The sequence below is a fragment of the Pungitius pungitius genome, chromosome 15, assembly GCF_949316345.1.
Source record: "Pungitius pungitius chromosome 15, fPunPun2.1, whole genome shotgun sequence".
In the NCBI taxonomy this organism is placed as follows: Eukaryota; Metazoa; Chordata; class Actinopteri; order Perciformes; family Gasterosteidae; genus Pungitius; species Pungitius pungitius.
Window position 1 is genome coordinate 15,973,213 of NC_084914.1, and position 25,681 is coordinate 15,998,893.

General features: G+C 44.2%; 4 protein-coding genes and 1 long non-coding RNA gene across 7 annotated transcripts; all 5 read left to right on the forward strand.

Moving 5' to 3' along the window:
• The first annotated feature begins 1,375 nt into the window (after positions 1-1,375).
• On the forward strand, positions 1,376-3,370 carry LOC134105291 (BICD family-like cargo adapter 1). Its single transcript, XM_062557879.1, has one exon. It carries the CDS (start codon positions 1,376-1,378, stop codon positions 2,708-2,710), a length of 1,335 nt encoding a protein of 444 aa, XP_062413863.1. The 3' UTR covers positions 2,711-3,370.
• A 2,625-nt stretch (positions 3,371-5,995) lies between these two features.
• LOC134105292 (BICD family-like cargo adapter 1) lies at positions 5,996-7,953 on the forward strand. The gene has a single exon (XM_062557880.1). It carries the CDS (start codon positions 5,996-5,998, stop codon positions 7,328-7,330), a length of 1,335 nt encoding a protein of 444 aa, XP_062413864.1. The 3' UTR covers positions 7,331-7,953.
• A 97-nt stretch (positions 7,954-8,050) lies between these two features.
• LOC134105294 (hydrocephalus-inducing protein homolog) lies at positions 8,051-9,890 on the forward strand. The gene is made up of 5 exons (XM_062557881.1): positions 8,051-8,068; positions 8,211-8,384; positions 8,890-9,078; positions 9,224-9,430; positions 9,619-9,890. The coding sequence occupies exons 1-5, from the start codon at positions 8,051-8,053 to the stop codon at positions 9,649-9,651; spliced, it is 621 nt and encodes a 206-aa protein (XP_062413865.1). The 3' UTR covers positions 9,652-9,890.
• A 1,852-nt stretch (positions 9,891-11,742) lies between these two features.
• On the forward strand, positions 11,743-14,418 carry LOC134105334 (uncharacterized). The gene is made up of 8 exons (XR_009942491.1): positions 11,743-12,322; positions 12,405-12,564; positions 12,687-12,859; positions 13,086-13,279; positions 13,439-13,532; positions 13,689-13,781; positions 14,169-14,251; positions 14,384-14,418. It is a non-coding gene; the product is annotated as an uncharacterized LOC134105334 (long non-coding RNA).
• Positions 14,419-15,561: 1,143 nt separating this feature from the next.
• Positions 15,562-24,244, forward strand: LOC119209848 (hydrocephalus-inducing protein homolog). 3 transcript variants are annotated; one of them, XM_062557931.1, is made up of 6 exons: positions 15,562-16,027; positions 16,115-16,263; positions 16,413-16,602; positions 16,738-16,846; positions 17,488-17,649; positions 18,171-24,244. In XM_062557931.1, exon 6 carries the CDS (start codon positions 18,382-18,384, stop codon positions 19,750-19,752), a length of 1,371 nt encoding a protein of 456 aa, XP_062413915.1. In that variant the 5' UTR covers positions 15,562-16,027; positions 16,115-16,263; positions 16,413-16,602; positions 16,738-16,846; positions 17,488-17,649; positions 18,171-18,381; the 3' UTR covers positions 19,753-24,244. The 3 variants fall into 3 exon arrangements, 2 of the variants coding, with proteins under 2 accessions (XP_062413915.1, XP_062413916.1); XR_009942490.1 differs by lacking the exon at positions 18,171-24,244 and having other exon boundaries at positions 17,488-18,114; XM_062557932.1 differs by lacking the exon at positions 18,171-24,244 and having other exon boundaries at positions 16,784-16,846; positions 17,488-18,119.
• Positions 24,245-25,681: the final 1,437 nt, after the last annotated feature.

The following is a 25,681-nucleotide window of genomic DNA, read 5'->3' on the forward strand; positions in this document are numbered from 1 at the left end:
CAAACATCAAATGTAATGCCGAACAGCAATGGAACATCAACTTCAAACATCTGCAGTATTATGCAAAAACAAAATGAGATTACTGCTCTTCTTGTACAACAACAACAATCCAGCACACTGCCTCAAAGAGATATTCATGTGTTTGATGGTAATCCTTTGCAATATAGAGCTTTCATCAGAGCATTTGAACATGGAATAGAGGACAAAACCAACAATTATCGAGATCGTTTGTACTTTCTGGAACAGTACACACAAGGTCAACCTAAGGAACTTGTGCGCAGTTGTCAGCACATGGATGCACAAAAAGGATATGTGCAAGCTAAAGCATTGTTAAAGGAACATTTTGGCAATGAGTTCAAAATAGCTGCTGCATATATAGAGAAAGTACTTGGATGGCCTTCAGTAAAATCCGAGGAAGTAAGTTCACTGCAGAGTTATGCTCTCTTTTTGCGTGGATGCTGTAATGCAATGGAAGAAATTGAGTACATGGAGGAGCTGGAGATGCCAAGCAATTTGAAAACAGTCATCACGAAGCTGCCTTACAAATTAAGGGAGAACTGGAGAACTGTTGCTTGTGAGCTATCGAAGGGCAAAGTTCAGAGATATCGTAACATTTGTGGAACGTCAAGTTAAAATGTCATCTGATCCACTTTTTGGTGATATCCAGAGTACTCAAATTGTACAACAGAAACCTCAACATAGGAATACAATTAGAAACAGCTTTGCAACAACGGTTGTTACTAACAGCAAGTCAATTCAGTGTTGTATGTCTGATTTCAGATCAAAATCTCAAGTTGTATGTTTGTGTTGCAAACGTGATCACTTATTGGAGCAGTGTACACAAATGCAAAACAAGATGCACAAGGAAAAACTGAACTTTCTAAAGGAGAAAGGTATCTGCTTTGGCTGTCTTTGTGTCGGACACATGAGCAGAGATTGTGAAAAGCGCTTGAATTGCACAGTATGTGGCCAAATGCATCCCAGCATTCTGCACATTCAACAGAAGGAGAGAACATACGCTCAAGAACAAAATCGTCCATCACTAAGTAGTGCGCTTGTTGCCCTTCAAGCATGTGGTCAAACGGGGGACGGTAATGGAGAATGTGCATTATCAATTGTACCAGTTCAAGTCAAATCCTGTAAAGGACAAAAGGTAATTCAAACATATGCATTCTTGGATCCTGGTAGTTCTGCCACATTTTGTTCAGAACACTTAATGCACCGTTTGAAATTAAAAGGAAAGAAAACTAATATTCTTTTGAAAACAATGGGCAATCAAAGGTCTGTTAGTAGTTCTATTCTGACTGGATTGGAAGTGTCTAGCCTTTATAATGACATCTTTTACAGTCTTCCGGAAGTTTTCACTCAGGAGAAAATGCCTGTGTCCAAAGATAACATGGTTACCGAAGAGGATTTGGATAAATGGCCATACCTGAAAGGTGTTAAGATCCCTCATATTCCTGCTGATGTGGATTTGCTAATTGGAGCAAATGCTTCCAAGGTAATGGAGCCCTGGGAAGTTAAAAACAGTGATGGAGAAGGACCTTATGCAGTTAGAACCCTACTGGGATGGGTCGTGAATGGACCATTACAAGGAAGCAAGGACAATGGGAACACAATTGAATGTCCGGATGTTACTGTTAATAGATACGCAGACAAGCTGGAGGAGCTGAAACAGGAGCTCCAACAAAAAGGAAGCCACAACAGGCTGCAGGAGGAGGAGCTTATCAGTGCGATGAGAGAGCAGGTTCTGCGTCTCACCCAGAAGGAGCAGGTGCTGGAGGAGCGTTTGGAGAGTGTGTGTCAAGAAAACACCGAGCTGAGGGCCAGTTTGGCCTCTTTGCACACACGCCTGGCTCTACAAGACCAACTCAACCAGCAGCACAGCCAGCAGCTAGCTGGGGCGCTGCAAGAGGCGGAGGCTGCACAGGGTCGCTCACGGCAGCTGCAGACCCAGGTGGAGGAGCTTCAGGAGGAGGTGTCCCTGCAGGAAGGCAGGAGCCACGGAGACGCACCCCTGCTGTCCGAGCTGGAGAGCAGCATGGAGACGACGAGCCTCGGGGTCAGCAAAGAAGAGATTACACAAGAAATGTGGTCCAGTCTTCAGTTGCTGCTCCCACTGACACCGAAACTGAACAACTCGGGGAGGTCAGAGGTCGTGGATCAAAAGGAAGACCTGCACACAATACTGCGTCAGTTGAAGGGAGTGGCCCAGATTCTGGCACTGACGTGGGGCTCTCAGGAGCTGAATCGAGCTTTTGTCGACAGGACGGGCGATCAGTGTGGGAATCCGAGTGCAGCGCATGAGCTGAGAGATCAGAACGTCCATCTGCAGCAGGAAAACGCTGAGTTGAAACGTAAGCTGCAGGACGTGGAGGAGGAGGCCGACGTCGTCCAACACACCATCAGAGATCGAGATGAAGCCATAGCCAAGAAAACCCTGATGGAGGCAGAGTTGGTGAGAAGTAAAAGTGACATGATATCTCTCAACAACCAGTTAGAAGCCATCCAACGTAAGCTGGAGTTGTCACAGGAACTGGAAGCCTGGCAGGACGATATCCAGATCGTTATCAACCAGCAGCTCAGGTCCCAGCAGACGATGGAGCATCCTCAGAAGAAGTCCACCTCCAACGGCACGTCCTTCTTCCGCAGGGGGGGCAGAGCCGCCTCCACCTCCTCCACCTGGAGTTCAGACGTGGATCCTGGTTGATGGGACGAGTCTTGGAAGTTTTTCCTGATAAAAATGGACTTGTGCGAGTACAAACTAAAACCAATATACTTGAGAGACCTGTGACAAAGCTTTGTCTATTGTATGACAACCTGGAAAATTAAAGGACTGATTGCAAAGACTTATGTTCTAAAAATGGAAGATTGTTTAAATGCAATGTTATACAGTGTCGCTTTGGACTTTAATGGCTCTTTGTATAAATATTGTATTGAATTGTAATGTCTACTTGTCATGTACAATTAGGGGCCGGAGTGTAAGAGCCATTATGCTCTCTTTTTGACTGTTGTAGTTCCACTGGAGAACACTGGGTGGAGTATGGGTTTAAGGTGTATGTAGATAATCAGGGAGCAAGGGAAGCCAGGTGTTGGGTTTAAGGTGTATATAGATAATCAGAGAGCAAGGGAATGGGGGTGTTGGGGAAGCAAACAGTTTTTGACCGTGAGGATCAAGCGTGAGGATCAAGGGTGAGGAGCAAGAGTCATGGTGCATCAGAACTATGGATTGTAACATGTTTGAGCATCAGAACTGAGCAAAAAATAAAGAAGATAAAATGCAGTATTGGACTGGAACTGGAATCATTTGGAACCACGCGTCAGATAGCCCTACAAAACACCTCTACTAGTGACAAGATGGCAAATCGTCGCTACATTTTGTCAAAAACTACTTCTTTGTGGATTATCACGCATCGCTTTGGAACTTTTTTTGAACTAAGCACTGGATTCCGCTGTGGATTTGGATATAATTGGACGTATGAATCAAGGACCAGTCGCGACGAAGCGAGCGAATTAATTCATGGTATGTGTACTGCTACCTATGAATGGCTCTTGTGTGCACACCTTTAATAGCATAAATCCAATGCATTGGTTGCTTAAGTTTACAGTTACTGACAAGTTGAATGAAATCAACACTCTGTGAAAATGAGTGTGAGTAATTGTGGTGAAGACTTTATGGCTGCTGGTAAACCACCAGAGACTAATGTGCCGGTTGAGAGAGTTGAAATGGAGTCGGTGAAAGAAAAACGGGGCATCAAACTTACTCCAAGGGCATTACTGGAAAAATTGGAAACGTTGCAGAAAACAAGAAAGACTAAACTAAATAAAGCAAACAACTTGATGGTTATCATAAGAGATTTTATGTGTAACCGAGAGTATGAAAAGGAAGTGCAATGTTCTTTTGAGAAATTCATAAAGCTGTGTGATGAAGCAAAAGAAATGCACAATTCTGTGATGGTTATTTTGCCCAATGAAGAAAAGGAAAGACAACAAACATGGTTCAATGGAAAGATGTTAATTTATAATGGGTTTAAAGATGATGTTAACAAATGGTTGAGTACTGAAAGTCAAGTTTCATGTTCTGGTGTTGATGACAATGCTTGTCAAGATGACATTGAACCAAATGATAGCGTTTCAAACATTTCCTCACGAGTGTCAACTAAACCATCCAGTAGGAAAAGTTCTAGCAGTGTGCGTACTGGGAGATCTTCTGCTTCGTCAGCACGAATTATAGCAGAGGCAGAAAAGGCTGCATTAATTGCACGTGCAACTGCTTTAAAGGAGAAACATGCCTTGGAGGTACAACAGCATGCCTTGGAGGTACAACAGGAACAACTGAGGCAAAGACAAGAGCAAATGGATATTGATGCAGATATTGCTGCTGCTACTGCTAAAATTGCGGTTTTAAACAATTCTGACGGCCAGCATCGTAAAACCTTTTCTGATGGTATGAATGCATATTATGATAAAGGAACTACAATGGGTGGCAAAGAAGTTATTCTTAACCCTCATGTTGAGGAATATAGGCCAAGGAATTGTTTCCAGCAAGCAAACCAAAGGAATGTGGTTCAGCAAACTCACAGTGCACTGCAATCTGATCTTCATTCTGTGTCACAAATGCAAACATCAAATGTAATGCCGAACAGCAATGGAACATCAACTTCAAACATCTGCAGTATTATGCAAAAACAAAATGAGATTACTGCTCTTCTTGTACAACAACAACAATCCAGCACACTGCCTCAAAGAGATATTCATGTGTTTGATGGTAATCCTTTGCAATATAGAGCTTTCATCAGAGCATTTGAACATGGAATAGAGGACAAAACCAACAATTATCGAGATCGTTTGTACTTTCTGGAACAGTACACACAAGGTCAACCTAAGGAACTTGTGCGCAGTTGTCAGCACATGGATGCACAAAAAGGATATGTGCAAGCTAAAGCATTGTTAAAGGAACATTTTGGCAATGAGTTCAAAATAGCTGCTGCATATATAGAGAAAGTACTTGGATGGCCTTCAGTAAAATCCGAGGAAGTAAGTTCACTGCAGAGTTATGCTCTCTTTTTGCGTGGATGCTGTAATGCAATGGAAGAAATTGAGTACATGGAGGAGCTGGAGATGCCAAGCAATTTGAAAACAGTCATCACGAAGCTGCCTTACAAATTAAGGGAGAACTGGAGAACTGTTGCTTGTGAGCTATCGAAGGGCAAAGTTCAGAGATATCGTAACATTTGTGGAACGTCAAGTTAAAATGTCATCTGATCCACTTTTTGGTGATATCCAGAGTACTCAAATTGTACAACAGAAACCTCAACATAGGAATACAATTAGAAACAGCTTTGCAACAACGGTTGTTACTAACAGCAAGTCAATTCAGTGTTGTATGTCTGATTTCAGATCAAAATCTCAAGTTGTATGTTTGTGTTGCAAACGTGATCACTTATTGGAGCAGTGTACACAAATGCAAAACAAGATGCACAAGGAAAAACTGAACTTTCTAAAGGAGAAAGGTATCTGCTTTGGCTGTCTTTGTGTCGGACACATGAGCAGAGATTGTGAAAAGCGCTTGAATTGCACAGTATGTGGCCAAATGCATCCCAGCATTCTGCACATTCAACAGAAGGAGAGAACATACGCTCAAGAACAAAATCGTCCATCACTAAGTAGTGCGCTTGTTGCCCTTCAAGCATGTGGTCAAACGGGGGACGGTAATGGAGAATGTGCATTATCAATTGTACCAGTTCAAGTCAAATCCTGTAAAGGACAAAAGGTAATTCAAACATATGCATTCTTGGATCCTGGTAGTTCTGCCACATTTTGTTCAGAACACTTAATGCACCGTTTGAAATTAAAAGGAAAGAAAACTAATATTCTTTTGAAAACAATGGGCAATCAAAGGTCTGTTAGTAGTTCTATTCTGACTGGATTGGAAGTGTCTAGCCTTTATAATGACATCTTTTACAGTCTTCCGGAAGTTTTCACTCAGGAGAAAATGCCTGTGTCCAAAGATAACATGGTTACCGAAGAGGATTTGGATAAATGGCCATACCTGAAAGGTGTTAAGATCCCTCATATTCCTGCTGATGTGGATTTGCTAATTGGAGCAAATGCTTCCAAGGTAATGGAGCCCTGGGAAGTTAAAAACAGTGATGGAGAAGGACCTTATGCAGTTAGAACCCTACTGGGATGGGTCGTGAATGGACCATTACAAGGAAGCAAGGACAATGGGAACACAATTGAATGTCCGGATGTTACTGTTAATAGATACGCAGACAAGCTGGAGGAGCTGAAACAGGAGCTCCAACAAAAAGGAAGCCACAACAGGCTGCAGGAGGAGGAGCTTATCAGTGCGATGAGAGAGCAGGTTCTGCGTCTCACCCAGAAGGAGCAGGTGCTGGAGGAGCGTTTGGAGAGTGTGTGTCAAGAAAACACCGAGCTGAGGGCCAGTTTGGCCTCTTTGCACACACGCCTGGCTCTACAAGACCAACTCAACCAGCAGCACAGCCAGCAGCTAGCTGGGGCGCTGCAAGAGGCGGAGGCTGCACAGGGTCGCTCACGGCAGCTGCAGACCCAGGTGGAGGAGCTTCAGGAGGAGGTGTCCCTGCAGGAAGGCAGGAGCCACGGAGACGCACCCCTGCTGTCCGAGCTGGAGAGCAGCATGGAGACGACGAGCCTCGGGGTCAGCAAAGAAGAGATTACACAAGAAATGTGGTCCAGTCTTCAGTTGCTGCTCCCACTGACACCGAAACTGAACAACTCGGGGAGGTCAGAGGTCGTGGATCAAAAGGAAGACCTGCACACAATACTGCGTCAGTTGAAGGGAGTGGCCCAGATTCTGGCACTGACGTGGGGCTCTCAGGAGCTGAATCGAGCTTTTGTCGACAGGACGGGCGATCAGTGTGGGAATCCGAGTGCAGCGCATGAGCTGAGAGATCAGAACGTCCATCTGCAGCAGGAAAACGCTGAGTTGAAACGTAAGCTGCAGGACGTGGAGGAGGAGGCCGACGTCGTCCAACACACCATCAGAGATCGAGATGAAGCCATAGCCAAGAAAACCCTGATGGAGGCAGAGTTGGTGAGAAGTAAAAGTGACATGATATCTCTCAACAACCAGTTAGAAGCCATCCAACGTAAGCTGGAGTTGTCACAGGAACTGGAAGCCTGGCAGGACGATATCCAGATCGTTATCAACCAGCAGCTCAGGTCCCAGCAGACGATGGAGCATCCTCAGAAGAAGTCCACCTCCAACGGCACGTCCTTCTTCCGCAGGGGGGGCAGAGCCGCCTCCACCTCCTCCACCTGGAGTTCAGACGTGGATCCTGGTTGATGGGACGAGTCTTGGAAGTTTTTCCTGATAAAAATGGACTTGTGCGAGTACAAACTAAAACCAATATACTTGAGAGACCTGTGACAAAGCTTTGTCTATTGTATGACAACCTGGAAAATTAAAGGACTGATTGCAAAGACTTATGTTCTAAAAATGGAAGATTGTTTAAATGCAATGTTATACAGTGTCGCTTTGGACTTTAATGGCTCTTTGTATAAATATTGTATTGAATTGTAATGTCTACTTGTCATGTACAATTAGGGGCCGGAGTGTAAGAGCCATTATGCTCTCTTTTTGACTGTTGTAGTTCCACTGGAGAACACTGGGTGGAGTATGGGTTTAAGGTGTATGTAGATAATCAGGGAGCAAGGGAAGCCAGGTGTTGGGTTTAAGGTGTATATAGATAATCAGAGAGCAAGGGAATGGGGGTGTTGGGGAAGCAAACAGTTTTTGACCGTGAGGATCAAGCGTGAGGATCAAGGGTGAGGAGCAAGAGTCATGGTGCATCAGAACTATGGATTGTAACATGTTTGAGCATCAGAACTGAGCAAAAAATAAAGAAGATAAAATGCAGTATTGGACTGGAACTGGAATCATTTGGAACCACGCGTCAGATAGCCCTACAAAACACCTCTACTAGTGACAAGATGGCAAATCGTCGCTACACAACCTATAATTGATATCATAAAATAGGAATTGCATTCACTTTCGCATGTAACAATGGAAAGACAAACTGCTGTATGCACTTACAGTTAATATTTAAGTGATAGTATTAACTAATAATAATGAAATGAGTTGCTTATCCCACACCATGAAAAAATCAATAGCTGTTCAATGCTGATGACCACTTTGTATTACCCTTGATGCTTGGACTATCCAGCCAATCCAGTCCATTGTGGATGAGCTGCAGTGTCAGTTTGCTGTGTATGAGCAGACCCAGCAACAGGTGGATCACATCTTGCAGCACTGGGACCGAGCCCGGGGCTTGTTGCTGGTCCCGTTGCCTGGTGACGAGGCGCCTCCAGTGCCTGAGGATGCCCCAACAGAGAAACAGGTTAGGTGGATGACCGTCAGTCATGCATTCTCTAAATAAAGTTTTCTCTAATTAAGTTAAGACTGCCTGGAAAATTACGACAAAGATGGTATTCTCCTTTACTCTCTCCTAAACGGCTGCCGTAACATTGGAAAACTCTTCTTTTAACCGTTCTGATCAGTTCTTGAAATCCTTGTAGCATCCGCAGGGAGCAGAACACTTATTCTTGGTAAGTCTGCAACAGCGCAGAGCCATCCCTTCACTGTGACACCAGACTCCCACAGGATAACATACAGCGGTTTACACACATTAATGGGATGGACGGAGAGATGCATTCTGACCTGTCGCATGTTCACAACATTGCAACATGGCTTTTCAGTAACGCAGCATTACTCCTGTAGAATAATCCTGTTTTAGACATTGTTATCCCTCCCCATATTTGTTCCCGGTCAAAGTAGTTAAATTGCAGTAATGCGGTACGAGAATCCAACACATCAATTGGATACATCATGGACTGTGTGCACAGACGGCTGTTGGCAAGAAGAACAAGAAACACGGCTCGTCTCCGTTGCCTAGTCAGATGTCAGTGCCAGCTGCAGCGGACGTGGTGCTTCCACAGGACATTATCCCTCACGTTGCCCTGAACGTAACAAGGAAAGACTGTCCGAGTGCTGCGGAGCTGCTAAAAGGCAGCACACTGCCTCCACTGGCCGAGGTATAGCTGGCTTTTCTCTTTTCTGTTGTAGTAATCATGAATTACTCTGTACTTCTTCCATAAATGTTGTCGATCGTTTCTTTCTTTTTGTATCAGTTTGTCACCAGGGAATAATATGTTTCCTTCTCTCCTGTGATCGGGGTAGGTGTTGGATGATTTGGGTTTGGGACCCAGCGGCCCACCCGTCCCACCACCCACAACGTTCTCTGTGGTTCCTTTTCCTGAAAACAGGGAGCAATCAAACGTTCAACTCACCTGTAGCTGTTTCACCTTCCTGGTTCCCTTTGGGCTGGACGAACAGGACGAGGAGAATAAAGATTGGGTGGAAGATATGCGCGCATCAGTTGTAAAGGTGATGGTATAGTTTAAACGTCAATATATGCTTTAACACTGCAAAATTGTGTCAGTCGTTCCAGAAAATGTGTTCGTAGTTTGGAGATTTAATAGTACTGCAAAATAACTGCAAAAACCACAATAGTGTTTTATTCTGTTCTATGTTGTTGTTGTTTGTACTAAGTTTGTGTGTGTGTTTTTGTGCAGTCTGACAACATTTCGCTGGGTTGTACCAGCTAATGGCGAGGTGGTTCTGAGGATCTGGTTCTACTCAGAATTCCCAGGGACGTTTGAGCAGACCTTCAACTTTGAGCTTTTGGGGACTCTGAGAAGCTACCAGCTCCTCTGCAGAGGAATTGGCACCTACCCCTCCATCTGCAAAGACTACATGTCAGTCAACATTGATTAACAATCAATCAATCAACTCTTTATTTCAGACTCAAGGTCCAGGTCTAGTACTTAAATAAACGTGGTGGAAAAAATTACTTATTTAGTGTGAGTGCATAAAATGCTGAGATGAAAAGAGAACAGAATTGACTTTTAAAACTTTATTCTTTGCAAATAAGGTACAACAGTTGTGCAGAGTGCAGGCAGTCTGACAACAACTGAAGCAGTTGAGTTGTCTAATTAACAGAAACACACTCCTGCTACACAGTAAGATAGCAGAGGAAGAAACGGAGACAACCTTTGAAAGGAGTCCAACTGTGAGGTGGCCTCTTGTGATCCCATTTATGGGTGAAAGCAGAGGTTGGAGTCAGGATTTTGAAACTGTGCTAGCATTACGTGTCAACCCTCAAAGAGAGCTGCAGCATCCTGCTGTAAGAATTGAGTTCCGGTATCAGACAAAGCATATAAAGTAACAAACAAAAAATATCAAATCCTAGTACTATTCATGAGACTATAAAAATGTTGATTTTTCCTGTCACACTTCTCCCTCTGATCATTAAATGATCAAACAAAATTCTGAGAAAAATGTTTTAGTTTGTTAGCTTCAAAAATTCTCAAGGATTCAAATTGAACGCATTTGACTTGAGATAATGAGAAAAGATTATAATGCTGCTTTTGTGGGGTAGGTCCTCCTATAACCAGCAAACTCACACACGTTCAAATAAATGTCATTTCTCATGATGTAAACGTTTTATTCAGCATTCTCATATACATCAAATCAGATTTTATATATATATATATATATATATATATCAGACGTATATCGTAGGGACGTGGACCCGTCCTCATTGGGAAGAAGCTGCAGGAGTGCACAGAACCTTTTAACAATTTGCGTTTACCTTTATGAAGGTTTTACTAAATGGGATTTTAGTTGAACTCTAAAGTTACTGTACCGTAAATCCTCAAATAGTGGCCAGGGCTTTTATTTACATAGGCTGCACAGCGCACCGGCCTGAATTTGGGGCAGGCTTGTATTAGGGGCAGACCTTTATTTCTTACTTACCGGTATCTTCTGTTATAGAATTGTATTATTTAAATAAAATAATGGGCAAAATTGCAGTAGGCTAATATCTGTCACAAAGCAGAAGGAGACGAACAGGTGATGTACCAGAGGTTTTATTTCAAAACAGGAAGCTCAGTGATCGAGTTGCCGGCGAGTAGTCCGTTCGGAGTCCGGTGGGTATTTATCGGCGTTACTACGACGAGACCAGACAACTGGCAGAGTGAAGGTGTGTGGTTTATGAAGGGATAGGGTGATGCGGGATGATGACGTGCAGGTGGTGAGAACAGGTGATGGTGATTAGAATTCAGGGGATTGAGAACGAGTGGGCGGAGTGATGACATCTGGTGTTGATGACGGTGTCTCAGTTACAACATCATTCATTGCATATGCGTTCAGCACTTCCTGCAACCATTTACCGATAGGCTACCGGTAGAATGAAACCGGTAGACCTATAGCTAATCAACTTTCTCACTAACCATTTAGAAATGATTCAGTAATAAACCATAGTGCATGTCAGTCTTAAGATACATCCTTAATTGCAGATATTTTCCAATCAAGCAAGTCAAAAATTTCACTCGGCCAAAAAAAAAGTTTATCTCGTATAGCGCTTTATTTGCAGTGTCAACGTAACAATAAATATCTGGTCCTGTGAAAGGACAGCAATCACAGAACGAACAGGAGACAACCAAAATTAAACCAAATGGCCTGGACCTAGACTAGGCCTGTCATATTACGCAACTACCAAATTCATCAGCAACATCGGAAATGGGCATAGCCATTAAGCTACGGTCAAATGGAGCAAACAAACTCCCAACTAAATGGACCTTGCAAAATAGGTCTACATCTAAACATAATATTTAGGTCTACATCCAAAGCTCACCAGTAATGAGGCAACATTTGTACAGCTATTCGGCGTCCCCCTCAACATCCTCTTCCTCATCCTCATCATCAAGAACAACAAGTTCATTATTAAGCAGCTCCTCCTCGTCGTTCTCCTCATCCTGGGCTACTTGCATGCGGTTCTCCTCCCCCCGCTGCCGGAGCGCCAGCGCATCCCTACCAGCGGCGCATGGCTGTCCCGCTTTGAAACAATAACAAATTCGCCTAGTAGGCCTACGTGGTAAAATGTCTTTTTTTTATTGCCAACAGTCCATGAAATTAGCCAATAACATTAAACATAAGGAGAACATGTATTTATGAAATATTACTTTGACTTTTTTTTCTTTTTTTACCCCCGGCCTTTATTTGTCCGTATCGACCACGCCCCCGGCTACTATCTGAAGACTGGCCTCTAATTGAATCCCGTTCTTTATTTGAGGATTTACGGTATATGCTTTTCCCAGGACTCTCTTTGCCTATAGTAAGAAGGTCCCACAAATGGAAGACGGGCTCCAGAATACATACGTGATCAAACCTGGATACTGAGTTTGGACCATTGCTCAGTGGCGAGACCAGAGACAGGTGAGAGGCAGAGCGATAGCTGGGAAGTGTGTAAGTATCAGTCTTTGCATTTAAATTCATACACTCGTGTTTGTTTGTGTAGATACAAAGAAAGGAGACGTCCAGTCAACACAGAGCGACTAGTGATTCATAACATTTCAGGCCTGGAGGCTGAGGTCCAGTTCTATTTCCAGCATGATAGCCAGGCCACCACGTACCTGCTGGACCCGCCGACTATGACCCTCAAACCCGACCAGAAACAGGTATCATACAGATCTAACATCATCATGGGAAATACAACATTTTGAATATATTTGTTGTCCATTATTTGGATGCTTATAATATTACAACATGCATTAGTAAATGTAAATATCTGTCCTGCTAGGAGTTGACAGTGTGGGCGTACCCAACAAAACTGGGACAAATGACGGACAGCATTGTGTGCCATGTCAAGGACAATCCAGAACTTGTCAACGTCAAACTTTCCCGCCGGGGCGTTCGGCCGGAGCTGGAGCTGGAAAGAAACCATTGTCACTTTCAAAGGACATTGCTGAATAGGTACCAAAAACATGGAATAACATTTCAGAGAAAGTAAATTCTAGAGCATTTCTTCTTCAACAGCTTGACAAGGGATTTTCCTCAAACGCTAAGTGAGCCCCCTCTGAAAAAAAGTAGTGCGGTGAAGTCATAATACTGTGGATCAATTACAGTGACAACAGCAATTACCTTTTAAATTCCATTGTATACGTGATTCGGTCTTACCTTCTTCCTTCCTCTTCTGTAGGCGGGAGAGCAGCAGAATGACGCCGCATAACAAGACTGCTCTGCCGGTGTCTTGGAGACTGCGGGGCGTGGAGGATTTAGGTGATGAGTGTGCCACAGGATCAGGGCATTGTTTTACCCAACTCCTCTTACCAACTGAGCTTACACTTCAGGGCCAAGAGGCCACTCCACGTTAAGAAGATCTTATATCTGGAGGTGAAGTAAAACTATACCAAGTACACATGCAGAAATGAATAATACATGTAGCATACAGAATCTATGCAGATGGAGTTTCAGAAATAGGTGTCAAACTGGATATTTCACATACCACTTTGTATGTACAGTATACAGCATGTACTGTGTGTTTTGGTTCAGGTATCTGATGTGGGGATGATTCTAGGCATCGTGCAAAAAGAAAAAATACAGGTCACAGCTGAAGCCTATGTCATTGATTTGGAGATCACACCAAGTAAGAACGGGTCAAATTTACAAACATGTCCTTCGTCATAAGGTTCCTAATTTATTGTGGCACATTTATTAAGACTAATATTTTAATCCAAAATCTGTGAGGTGTCAGTGTTTACTATCGGGATTCACTGATAGTTGAATGATGTTCATGTGGCAGATGGCTGTGTGAACTTTGGAACCATTAAAGTTTTGAAGAGGCCAAACTGTCTCTCAGGATGAAGAACCTAGGGAAGTATGAAATAGCCTATAAGTGAGTTTGACATTCTACTTCTTTACTTTCAATGTATTAGTTTGGGTTTCACCTTACTGCAAGTGAACTACAGAGAAAAAAACAAAGTTGTTTCACTTGCATTCATCTCTTTGCAAAAGGTTCACATTGCAGCGAACCGACCCAAGCCAGCCAAACCTGGAGGCCATTTTCACGGTGTCTCCCCAGAGTGGGACTCTAATGCCCCACGAGAAGCCCACAGCGGTGCAAATACTATGCAGACCCAACAGGGAAATCCTCATTAGAGAGCAACCTGTCCTGCGCTGCCTACAACGGCCTTAATGCTTGCAGTGGAGGTTCAGCTACGTGTTCATTATTTGTTCATTTTATGGCACACTCAAGTTAAATTGTGGGTTTCTTCTCTCGCAGGTGATTGAACCCAGCATTGGGAATGGTGGAGAACTCATAGCCACTATAGCAATTGAGGTTTCAGTCAAGTCGGTCTTCTCCAGGTAAAGACTTAAATTCATACTATCTCTTTTCTGTAATGTGCATTAGTATTTAAGGAACAGTAGTACAATCTATTCCAATTCAGATTGTGAATCTGTGTATCTTTTTTTGACAATTGATGAATTGCTGATCAGGTACAAGATCATACTTGCATGTGACCTCAACTTTGGCCCACTGGTCTATGGCTTCAAGAAAAGCCAGAGCTTCACCATCCAGAACAATGGAGACTTTGAGACACGTTTCATCATCAGCCGCATGGCCCCTAACCCTGCGCCACCGGGGAAGGCAGGGTAGGAGAACAGAACACACACATATACTTAAGCACAAGGGATGATACTCATTCATTAAAAAATTAGAAAATGCTAAAACACAAGTTTTGAAGTTGCACATGTTGAACCATCTTTGCTGCCACAAGTCACAAAATTCCATATTAAAATGTTCCTGATTCATGTGAACAAAAGTTACCGTATATAGCGTGATGGAGGTAGCTTCATAGTAAACGGTATCGGCAAAAACAATGCCCTGCAATACAAACTAATGGGATTGTGTTCAATAACATGTCTCTCATGTCAATGGACACATTGAAGATTTAAATCTGAAAATGAATAAACCTACTTGTGCATAAATCACAATCAAGGTCTCAACTGCTACTTGAAGTGATGTCAAGCTGAAGAAGTTATAACAGTGATATTTCTTCTGAAAACTCACTTTGCTTAAAGATGTTCAACCTAAATGAATATTTGTATCTCTGGGCACTGGTCTCAGGGGACCTGCTAGGAAGATGCCTCCAGAGACCCATTCAGAGAGATCTGCTGGTGCCAGTAGCAAAGTAAGACGTGAGTCCAACCTGAAGGACATGGCTATGACACAGGTGAGACTGCCAGTGCCAACGAGGCTGAGAAGCATGAGGCTGGCAAAACACAACAACACACCCTTTAATAGAAAGAAAAATAGTGGTGGTGCTACTCAACCAAATTCAAAACATAGAAACCTGCCCTTAAAATCCATATTAAAATACCAGGAGAGTTCTTTGTCCACTGTGTGTAATACCTACATTTTAATTTGCACAACGGTATGTCTAATCCCCCCCCCCCCCCTTTTCTCTCCAGAATCGCATCACGGTGGGGGTTTTCTCCGTGCAGTGGGAGCTTGCAGCCAGGCGCTCAGCAGGTGGTGACAGTGGACTGTGTGGCTGAGCAGCTGGGAGACTGGAACCAGTGTTTGCTCATTGACGTCAGTGAGCGTGATCCTTCAGACCGGCCGGACGGCATTCCGTAAAGACTGCTGGCTGAAGTCTGCAAGCCAGGTGAGAGCAGTGTGATCTTGTCCGACGTGATCAACAAACCGGACTAGTTGTGTCTGACTCCCGAACCTCTTGCTTTAATGCTTTTCACTTGGCTCCACATTTGGAACAAACATCTACTCAGACACAAGGATGAACTCAAAAGAATTTATTGTCACAAAAACATTTTTGGCCATCATTGGGGGCTTCAAAAGCCTATTACTGCAATTTCACACAAACATCTAATCAGATCAAATTATTACCTAAAGCATTAGACATGTCAACCATCTTTGAGGAACACCATTTGTGCCACGACAGCAGTCGGCTCTCCTCTGAGCAGTTTTGCAATGCTGAACGCATTTACATCCGGGACAAGAACACGTTCATTTTCAACAAAGTCCTGGTGGGGCAAACAGCCCAGGCCCGCTTCAAAATAACCAACAACAGCAAGGTGCCCTGTGTGCTCAGCTTGGCAATTAAGTACATTGGCTCTAAGGTAAGGCATGTAAAGGGTACACGGATGAATGCGTACAGGACCATTTCCTATCGTGCTACACGCAGCTGATACTGCGATTTCTTACAGACTTCTCGAATTGCGGATGTTTTTAATTTGTCTGCTGCAACGCTGAGCATCCCCAGGCAGTCACACTTATTCGCTGTGGTCACCTTCACACCCCAGACGATGTTGTGCTACAACGCTGTGTTTGAGGCCACAATGGAGGTAACCAGCAGGTACGAGTTGGTGACTGAGTAAGCACTGCTCTCTTTGACGTTGATTGGTCCCATTTATTTCTACTACCAAGTGTAGTAACAGAACAGCATCAGCACTTTATTTTCCTTGCTGACCGCTGTGCATCTCCTCTTCTCTCTGTCTCATCCAGAATGACACCCACATTCAAGAATAAGGTGCTGGAGTTCAACCTCAGGGGCGAGGGCAGTCTGCCCAGTGTATGTGTGGTGCGTCCCGCTCTGAGGAACAGCAGAGGACGCCAAATGCTTCAGTTCAGACGTGTGTTGGTAGGGCGTCGCAAAACACGGCCTCTGGTGCTGCTAAATGACGGCAATGCTCAGGTAGGAAGGGACCTATTTATCCTTGTGTTTATTATAGATCTAGAAGATGCATTTTTCACATAGTAACTCACATCCACTCTAACAAAATACCCAAAACACAATGCTACACAAAAAGGTGCTTTGTGGGTTGTTTAGGTCCAGATAGATATGTTGGATTAACATGGAGTGTTCACCCTCAAAGCGGCACCTGGCAACACAAGCAGCTTCATCCACTCCACGCAGATCGAGGCCTCCAATGACTCAGGTACAAACTGGAGCTGTAAGACTTCACTTAAACAATCAGTAGCTTGTAATTTTCCCCGTGGAATTTGTTATAGAGCCCCCACGTCTGGACAACTCACGACACAGATAAAGGGGTAAATCAATAAATTGTGTTTTTTAAAGATAGGTTAAGCTAAGTTTATTTATGACTCCTAATAGCTTTTATTGCATAAAACAAAAAAAAATCACTTTTTAATTTAAAGCATTCCATTGTGGGCTTGATCCATATACTGCATATCAAAAATGAAGAATAACTTGTTTTAGTCGTCTTTGTTTTTGTACTGTGTTAAACTGGCATCCAAACTCTTGGCAAACAACACAGGTTTTGTTGATTTGTGATAAATTCAGTTATGAGTTACGAGGCTTCTATGCTGCAAACTCCATATTTGCAGCTCCTACACACAAACATAAGAGCTTTAAAGGCTCTTTCTCCACAATTTCAATGAAAATGTATCAACAAATATTTATTCATTCATTCATTCATAAATAAAGATGTACTGTGATACTGTTGTTTTGGACTACAAGTCAATGTTGGTTTGAACTCATCGTCGGCTCTGCTCCTCTGCACAAGACAGCCCTGGCCATATTTCTTTTTGAACACACGACTCTTTCACTCTTCCACAGGGCATCAGCCGGTGCAACGAGTCATGCTGAGCCTGAATGTTCACCAGCAGGTGGAGTTTGAGGTCAGCTTCTGCTCTGACAAGCCTTTGAGTGTCAAGGCTAAGCTCTCACTGCAGGTAGAGGACAACCAGTACGGAAACACCATGGGCCAGTTGTTCAAAGGTAAACTGATCGGATTTTGGTTATCGGATTGGATCAAATCTTGAAAATGAGTTGTTCAAAAGGGAAAGAAGGAATCTGAAATCAGATTAGATCAGGGAATCCAATCCTAGTTTTAATCTGGATCAAACCTTCAGTTTGTGTTGTTCAAAACTTGTCAGTGGGATTTGGATAACTTTGATCCAAAAAAACAGGATCCCAACAAGGGTTAGGATAAATCCTGCTAAAATGGCTGAACTACGCCATCTACTGTTTTAATGTGGTACCTGAACGGACCAACGGACCAACGGGATTGTGGGAAAATCCTCCATTAAATTGAGGATTAAAAAGGAGGTAACGTCTTTTTTTGTATGTCCGTGAACAATGTTTACTTTATGTACTTTAACAATTAATTTATGGTGTAGCTTTATTATTTTGGATGTTTGTTATCTTCGTTTATATTTGCCTTGTGTTTGTTCATTAAATTGAGGATTAAAAAGGAGACACGTGATCCCAAATTCTATTTGTGTCCGCTGTTTTGTCAGGAGCTCCAGAATCGCAAGTAAAGAGATAGAGGACACCTCATAGGAATTACATTGGTGCCGTGACCCGGATGATGACTACGCCGGACCGGGCAGGTGTCTTCTCTCCGCTGCATCAACTTGGAGCTGAGGTCCTTTGGTTTTGAATGTCGGTCTCATTTAGCTAATAACTGCCATATTTCCTTAGGACTGAGTGGGTATTTTGATAGCAGGTATGAGTTTTAATGTCTTTGGTACATCTGGCATGACTCCTCTCAGTTTTGGCAGGGGGAGGGGGCTGCACATCACACCGGTTCCCTTTTCATTAGCTGACCAACAAGTCGGAGATAGGACAGCTTTTGGTGAGGATTTGGTACACAGTCCTTTCAGACGTGGGGGGGTAGTGACACCTCAGAATCAGCCTACAGTTGAGTTACCTCCACCACAGTGCGCTAGTACATCAGTTCCAGACCCTCTCTCGGATAGTGGGAGAGTAGTTGACCAGATGAGCACCATTGTGCAACAGATAGGGCAGCAGCTAGCTGAGAGCATTATGTCACATCTCGACACGTCAAGACCCGCAGCCTCTGTACATTCAAGTCATGAGGAAACGACCCAACCAAAAGACTCCAGCCGCACACTGGATCTTTCCCAAGTGCAGCTTGTAACTCAGAGAGGAGTCAAGGATCCACCTGTATTTCGAGGGGAGACTTCAGATACACTATCTGTCGACGAATGGGAGGATTCAATGAAAAATTACATCAGAAAGAGTGGCATTCGGGTTGAAAATCAGGCTGAGGAAATTCTCATGCACCTAAGAGGCAGAGCCAAGGACGTTGTGAGATTTGGAATAAGAAACGGTGAAGTTGATGTCCAACATAACCCACAGGCCATCTACGGGCTCCTTTGTAGACACTTCAGTACGAGCCATTGCTCTTCTGTGCCATTGGCTGACTTTTACTCCACCATACCGAAACAACAGGAAGATCCATATGAGTATTGGCTTAGACTGAACCGAGCCGCTGATGTTGCTGCAAGTTGTCTTGAGGAGCAGGGAAAGATGTTTGACGGCCCCAGCATTGAAGTCACACGGATGTTCATTAGACACTGCCCCAGTAAAGATCTAGCACTTACTTTTAGGTCCAAGACAATTGATAGATGGTCAGCTCGTGAGGTTCAGGAAGTGTTAGATGAATACCATCTGGAGAAGGGATTTAGGTCTTCTGCAGAGGGGGTTAGCAGAATCGACATAAATAGAGTTGAGGTTGGCAATATTGTAACTTCAGTCCCAGACATTCCTGGACAGAAGACGGCTGTGGATCAAGAGAACTCTACTCTGGAGAGGTTAGTTGGAATGCTAGAGAAGGTGTTGCTCCAGGGCCCGGGTTATACTCAGGTCAACAAAAAGCCACATTCCAGCAACAGACTCCCGAAAGTTGAGGGGTTAAATGAGATACCGTGTTCCATATGTAATGACGCTTCTCACTCTGCCCTCACCCATTGCCGAGAGAACAGGCTCTGTTTCCTGTGTCACTTACCTGGCCATCCAAGACGCACCTGCCTGGAAGGAAGACGTCATTCTGGGAATGGTCAGCAGGGAAACTAAATGATCTGTGTGCAGGGGAGGACAGCGCAGATCGAGTGAGTGAACCTCCCACCTTGGATTTGACAGACATTGATGATTACGAAACATTGTGCCACACCTACCGTAATGTAGTTGCATCTCAAAAAACACTAATTGTGCAACGCTTGCAAAGACTCTCGAAGACTGATAGTCTATTCTACACAGATGTGACAGCTGATGGTGGACATACTCTCAGAGCATTGATAGATAGTGGATCTATGGCATGCACTATAAGCGAGACAGCCGCCGCAAAACTTTCACAGTCCATCCCCGATATGGTAAAGAAGTCAGCTGAGGACTTTGTCATTGTTGGATGTGGGGGCCACCTTGTCACACCTTCTGCCATGTATGACTTTGCTGCATCAGTTTACGGCTATAAAGTAATAATTCCTGTTCTCGTTGTACCAGGACAAACTGATGAGATGATTCTAGGTAGCAATGCCATCAAGTGGCTCATACCCCGGATGGAAGAAACTGTTACTGGCCAAAACATCACATCTCCGGAGAACAATGCTCGAGATGATATGCTGCCCCATTTGACATCCCTGCTGTCTTACTCGGATGGATGGAAAGGTGAAGCTGTGCCAAACAGGATAGGCACGGCCAAACTCAAAAGATGTGTCACTCTAAAGCCGATGTCTGAACATCTTGTGTGGGCTAAACTTCCTGCATCTGACATCTCTGCGGTGGGAAGGGCGGTTGTCATAGAACCCACCCAGTCAAAAGCCAGGCCTGCACAGATTTTAGTGGGAAGAGTTGTTACCTCCTTATGGGGAGATGGCTGGGTTCCAGTCAAGATATTAAATCCCACAGAGAAGCACCTCACCATTAAAAGAAATGCAAAAGTTGCAGATGTGTCCCCCTGTCTCTCTGTACAGGACCTACCTGAACCAGATCGCGTCCAATCCAATGTGCAATGCATACAGAGCTCACCACCTGCACCAAGGTCAGAAGAGGAGATATCACGCATCCTGAGTGGCATGGGGCTGCAGGATGTGGACCTTTCGTCTTGTGAAGTTTCCCTCAAGTGGAAGGATAAGCTCCTGCAGCTCATTGAGCAGTATGAATCCAGCTTTTCAAGGCATAAGATGGACTGTAGTGAGGCGGCAGATTTTGTCCACAGAATCCGTTTGGTGGATGACAAGCCCTTCAGATTCCCATACAGGAGAGTCCCACCGTGCCATTATGACAAGCTTCGGACTGCTCTTAATGAGATGGAGGAGTTGGGGATAATACGTAAGTCTCAGAGCGAGCATTCTTCTCCTCTCGTCCTGGTTGCCAAGCCGTCTGGCGATCTCCGCATATGCAATGACTTCAGGTGGTTGAATGCAAGAACAGTGAAAGATGCACACCCATTACCTCATCAGACGGACTCCCTTGCTGCACTTGGTGGCAATGTGTTCTTCTCCACAATGGACCTCACATCAGGCTTCTACAATGTCAGGCTGCATGAGGACGACAAGAAATACACAGCGTTTTCTTCCCCATTTGGTCTCCATGAATATAACAGGATGCCCCAAGGCCTCACAAACAGTCCTGCCACCTTTATGAGAATGATGATGTCAATCTTTGGCGATGAGAACTTTACAAGCCTGTTATGCTACCTGGATGATCTTATGGTCTTTGCTCCATCTGAACAGGTTGCTCTGGAGCGCCTGCAAATGGTGTTCTCACGCCTGGCTGCAAACAACTTGAAGCTCTCGCCTAAAAAGTGCCATTTTCTTCGCCGATCTGTCAAGTTTTTGGGACACATCATAAGTGGAGATGGTGTTCGGACAGATCCCAGTAAGGTACAGGCTATAAATGATGTGCAGGAAGCTGACCTGATGGAAGCTGATGAGAAAACACCTTGTGCGAAGAAGATCCGATCTTTCTTGGGAATGGTTCTCTACTACCATCATTTTATTGAGGGATGTTCAGCTAAAGCTAAGCCGCTGTTCAACCTTGTGGCTGAACCTGCGACACCACACAAAAGAGGGAGATGTCATAAACCAAAATTCAAAAAAGGCAGAGTTAAACTGTCCCCAACGGACTGGACTGATGAGTGTAGGGAAGCATTCAGAATTCTGAAACACGAGCTTGTGCACAGTGTTGCGTTGGCCCATCCAGATTTTGGTGCACCATTCATCCTCGCTATTGACGCCTCCTTTGATGGCCTAGGAGCTGTACTCTCCCAGTTGCCTCCTGATGGAGAAGTTGCCAGACCTGTGGCGTTTGCAAGCAAGACACTGTCATATTCCCAGCTGAACTATCCAGCACATCTGCTGGAATTTCTTGCTCTTAAATGGGCAGTTTGCGACAAATTTAGCCACTGGCTGAAAGGGCGGTGTTTTACTGTCTGGACAGATAATAATCCATTAACCTACATCTTGACTAAGCCTAGGTTAGATGCATGTGAACAAAGATGGGTTTCCAAACTTGCAGCATACAATTTTGACCTGAACTATGTCCCTGGTACAAAGAATGTGGTTGCCGATGCACTGAGTAGGGAGCCCTTTGTCCGGTCATGCATAAGCCACCGTCTTGTAACCGAACCGTATGCATTGTTATTGAACCATGTGAATGGAATGTTGGATAGGACAGTACAAGATGCATTCAGATGTACTACTAACTGTCAGTTGGTTGTTGACCACTCCGAGGAGCAAGTGGCGGTCACTACACCTTCTCCGCAGGGGTCCCTTTCTTCACGTGATGTCTCAGCTGTGTTGGATGCACACGACTCTGGAGGTGTCAGTCAAATGAGAGGCACTGAACCGGCTATTCTTCAGCTTGCCGATGTTGATCAGATTGATTCTTTACCGAAGAGTGAACTGGTCAATCTGCAAGAGCAAGATGATGTCTTGAGCAGGGTTTTCTTTTACGTTCAGCGTCACAGGAGGCCCTCTAGGCGTGAACGTGCTGGTGAGTCTCGGGCGGTAATGAAACTGTTGAGACAATGGTCTAAGCTTTCCATAAAGAATGGCATGTTGTATAAGGTAAAGAAAGACAGACAAATGAACATGACAATTCACCAGATTGTTGTTCCAGACTCCCTGAAACTCCAAGTCCTCCGTGGCCTCCACGACTCATCAGGTCATCAAGGGCAGGCGCGCACGCTCTCTCTCACCAGGCAGAGGTTCTTTTGGATAGGGATGGAACGTGACATCATCAACCATGTGCGAAACTGCTTTCGCTGTATGGTTGGAAAGACCCCGGAGCCTAACATCCGTGTTCCACTTGAAAGCATTATCACCTCGGAACCAATGGAACTAGTATGTATTGACTTTTGGACAGCTGAGCAGACTGACAAAAAGAGTGTGGATGTTTTGGTTGTCACAGATCACTTCTCCAAACTGTCGCATGCATTTCCTTGCAAAAATCAATCAGCAAAGCAAGTTGCCCGTCGTCTCTGGGATGACTTTTTCTGCATCTATGGTTTCCCTAAACGCATCCATTCAGATCAAGGGGCTAATTTTGAGAGTCACCTCATCAAAGAGCTGATGGAGATGGCTGGCATTCAAAAATCACATACCACCCCGTACCATCCCATGGGGAATGGAGTTGTCGAGCGATACAACAGGACCCTTGGGAACATGATAAGAGCTCTGCCACCTCAGTCCAAAGCCAAGTGGCCTCAAATGCTTCAGATGTTGACATTCTGCTACAACTGCACCGAGCATGAGACAACGGGTTTTGCGCCTTTCTTTCTAATGTTTGGGAGAATTCCACGTCTGCCTGTCGATGTTATGTTCCAGCATGCTCTCCCTAACGGGGCTGTTGTTGGCCACAATGAGTTTGTTGCTCGCTTGAAGCGGGACCTGTCTGAAGCTGCACGCATTGCCCGGCTGAACAGTCGGACAGAACAGGCTCGTCAGGCAAAGAACTACAACCGCAAGGCAAAAGGGTCACCGCTCACTATAGGTGACAGAGTGCTGCTTGCAAATCGCGGTGAGAGAGGCAAGAAGAAAATTGCAGACAAATGGGAGTCTACAGTCTATGAAGTGACGTCTGGGAGGCCTGAAATCAATGTGTACAGCATCAGAGATCCTGTGACAGCAAAGGAAAAAGTTGTTCATAGAAACCTCCTTCTGCCTGTTAGTTTTCTCCCTGTGGGAGATGACGACGCCTTGGAGTCATGCTGCCCTTCAGTGGCTGGAGGTGGACAATGTGCCCCAGTGGTCCCTGATGATGTACAGGACAGTGTGACGAAGACAATTGACTGGCTCCAGCAAATGGATGAGGAGAGTGATGAGGACACTACAGCCAGCCAAACGGATGTTGTGAGTGCTTCACCCTCGGAGACTGGAGTGAGTATTGCCCCACGCGCTGTGTGTGAGGTTTTGGATACCTCGGATCCTCCGCTACAAGCTCTACAGTTGCCTTCCCCTGAAACTTCTAGTGGATGTGTGGTGTCTCAGGATGCCTCCTGCCAGCCCTCTGCGGTGGAAGCTCCTAATTTGGTCTCCCCTGACCGGGCGAATGAGACACTGTTAGATGCAAGCACACAAGAACAGGTGGTTTGTGCACAGCCTCCTCCCCTTTGCACCAGGGCAGGTAGACCTGTAAAACCTCCACCTCGGCTCATTTGTGAAATGAATGAACAGATTGTAGATGGCTCAGTGTCATCGGTTGATTCTTTGTTTTATTTTGTGAAGAACATGTTTTCTGGTTAGAATGCTTTGAGTTGTTTTACATTTAACTGAGGTACCTTACGGTTGTATATGTCATATAGTGTCATACAGTGTTTACAGAAAAAAGGTGTACACGGCATCTTTTGTGTCTATGTTAGTGGTGGGATTGGCCAATCCGTTGCTGACTTAATTCTACGTGAAAAGTTTTCTTAACTGACTGAACTGATTATGCTTTTATGACTAAGCACCTGGACTTTGTTAGATGGTATCTTTGTTATTGTTTTTTTATTCGGTGTGCCCCAATTTAGCAGAATTTAAGGGGGGTGTATGTAACATAGTTAATATGGGTTAGGATAAATCCTGCTAAAATGGCTGAACTACGCCATCTACTGTTTTAATGTGGTACCTGAACGGACCAACGGACCAACGGGATTGTGGGAAAATCCTCCATTAAATGGAGGATTAAAAAGGAGGTAACGTCTTTTTTTGTATTTCCGTGAACAATGTTTACTTTATGTACTTTAACAATTAATTTATGGTGTAGCTTTATTATTTTGGATGTTTGTTATCTTCGTTTATATTTGCCTTGGTCTTTTATTAATTAATGTGATGTTTCGTTCATGTTTTAGTGTTTGTAATAATGTCGGGTTAGCTAGCTAAAACCCGTTTTCTGTCGTCCTCCTAGACACGTGATCCCAAATTCTATTTGTGTCCGCTGTTTTGTCAGGTATGTTAGTTTGTTCAGATTATTATTATATACCACTATACGATCATTGCATAAGTGTTTGTTCATTAAATTGAGGATTAAAAAGGAGACACGTGATCCCAAATTCTATTTGTGTCCGCTGTTTTGTCAGGACCTCCATAATTGCAAGTAAAACGATAGAGGACACCTCATAGGAGTTACATATTCACGGAATTAAATAGTTATTTTCCTGATGACATAATGCGACTGCCTGAGATATTGTCTGCAAATTACCCATTTTAATCATTACAATGTAAATAGAACTTATTGCCTTAATTCTACGTCTACGGCATTGATTCAACAAGGTGCTGAAAATGTTGGCCCATATTGATGGGATAGCATCTTGCAGTTGATGGAGATTTGTGGGATGCACATCCAGGGCACGAAGCTCCCGTTCCACCACATACCCAAAGATGCTCTATTGGGCTGAGATCTGGTGACTGTGGGGGGCATTTTAGTGAACTCATTGGCATGTTCAAAAAAACAATTTGAAATGATTGGAGCTTTGTGACATGGTGCATTCTCCTGCTGGAAGTAGCCATCAGAGGATGGTACA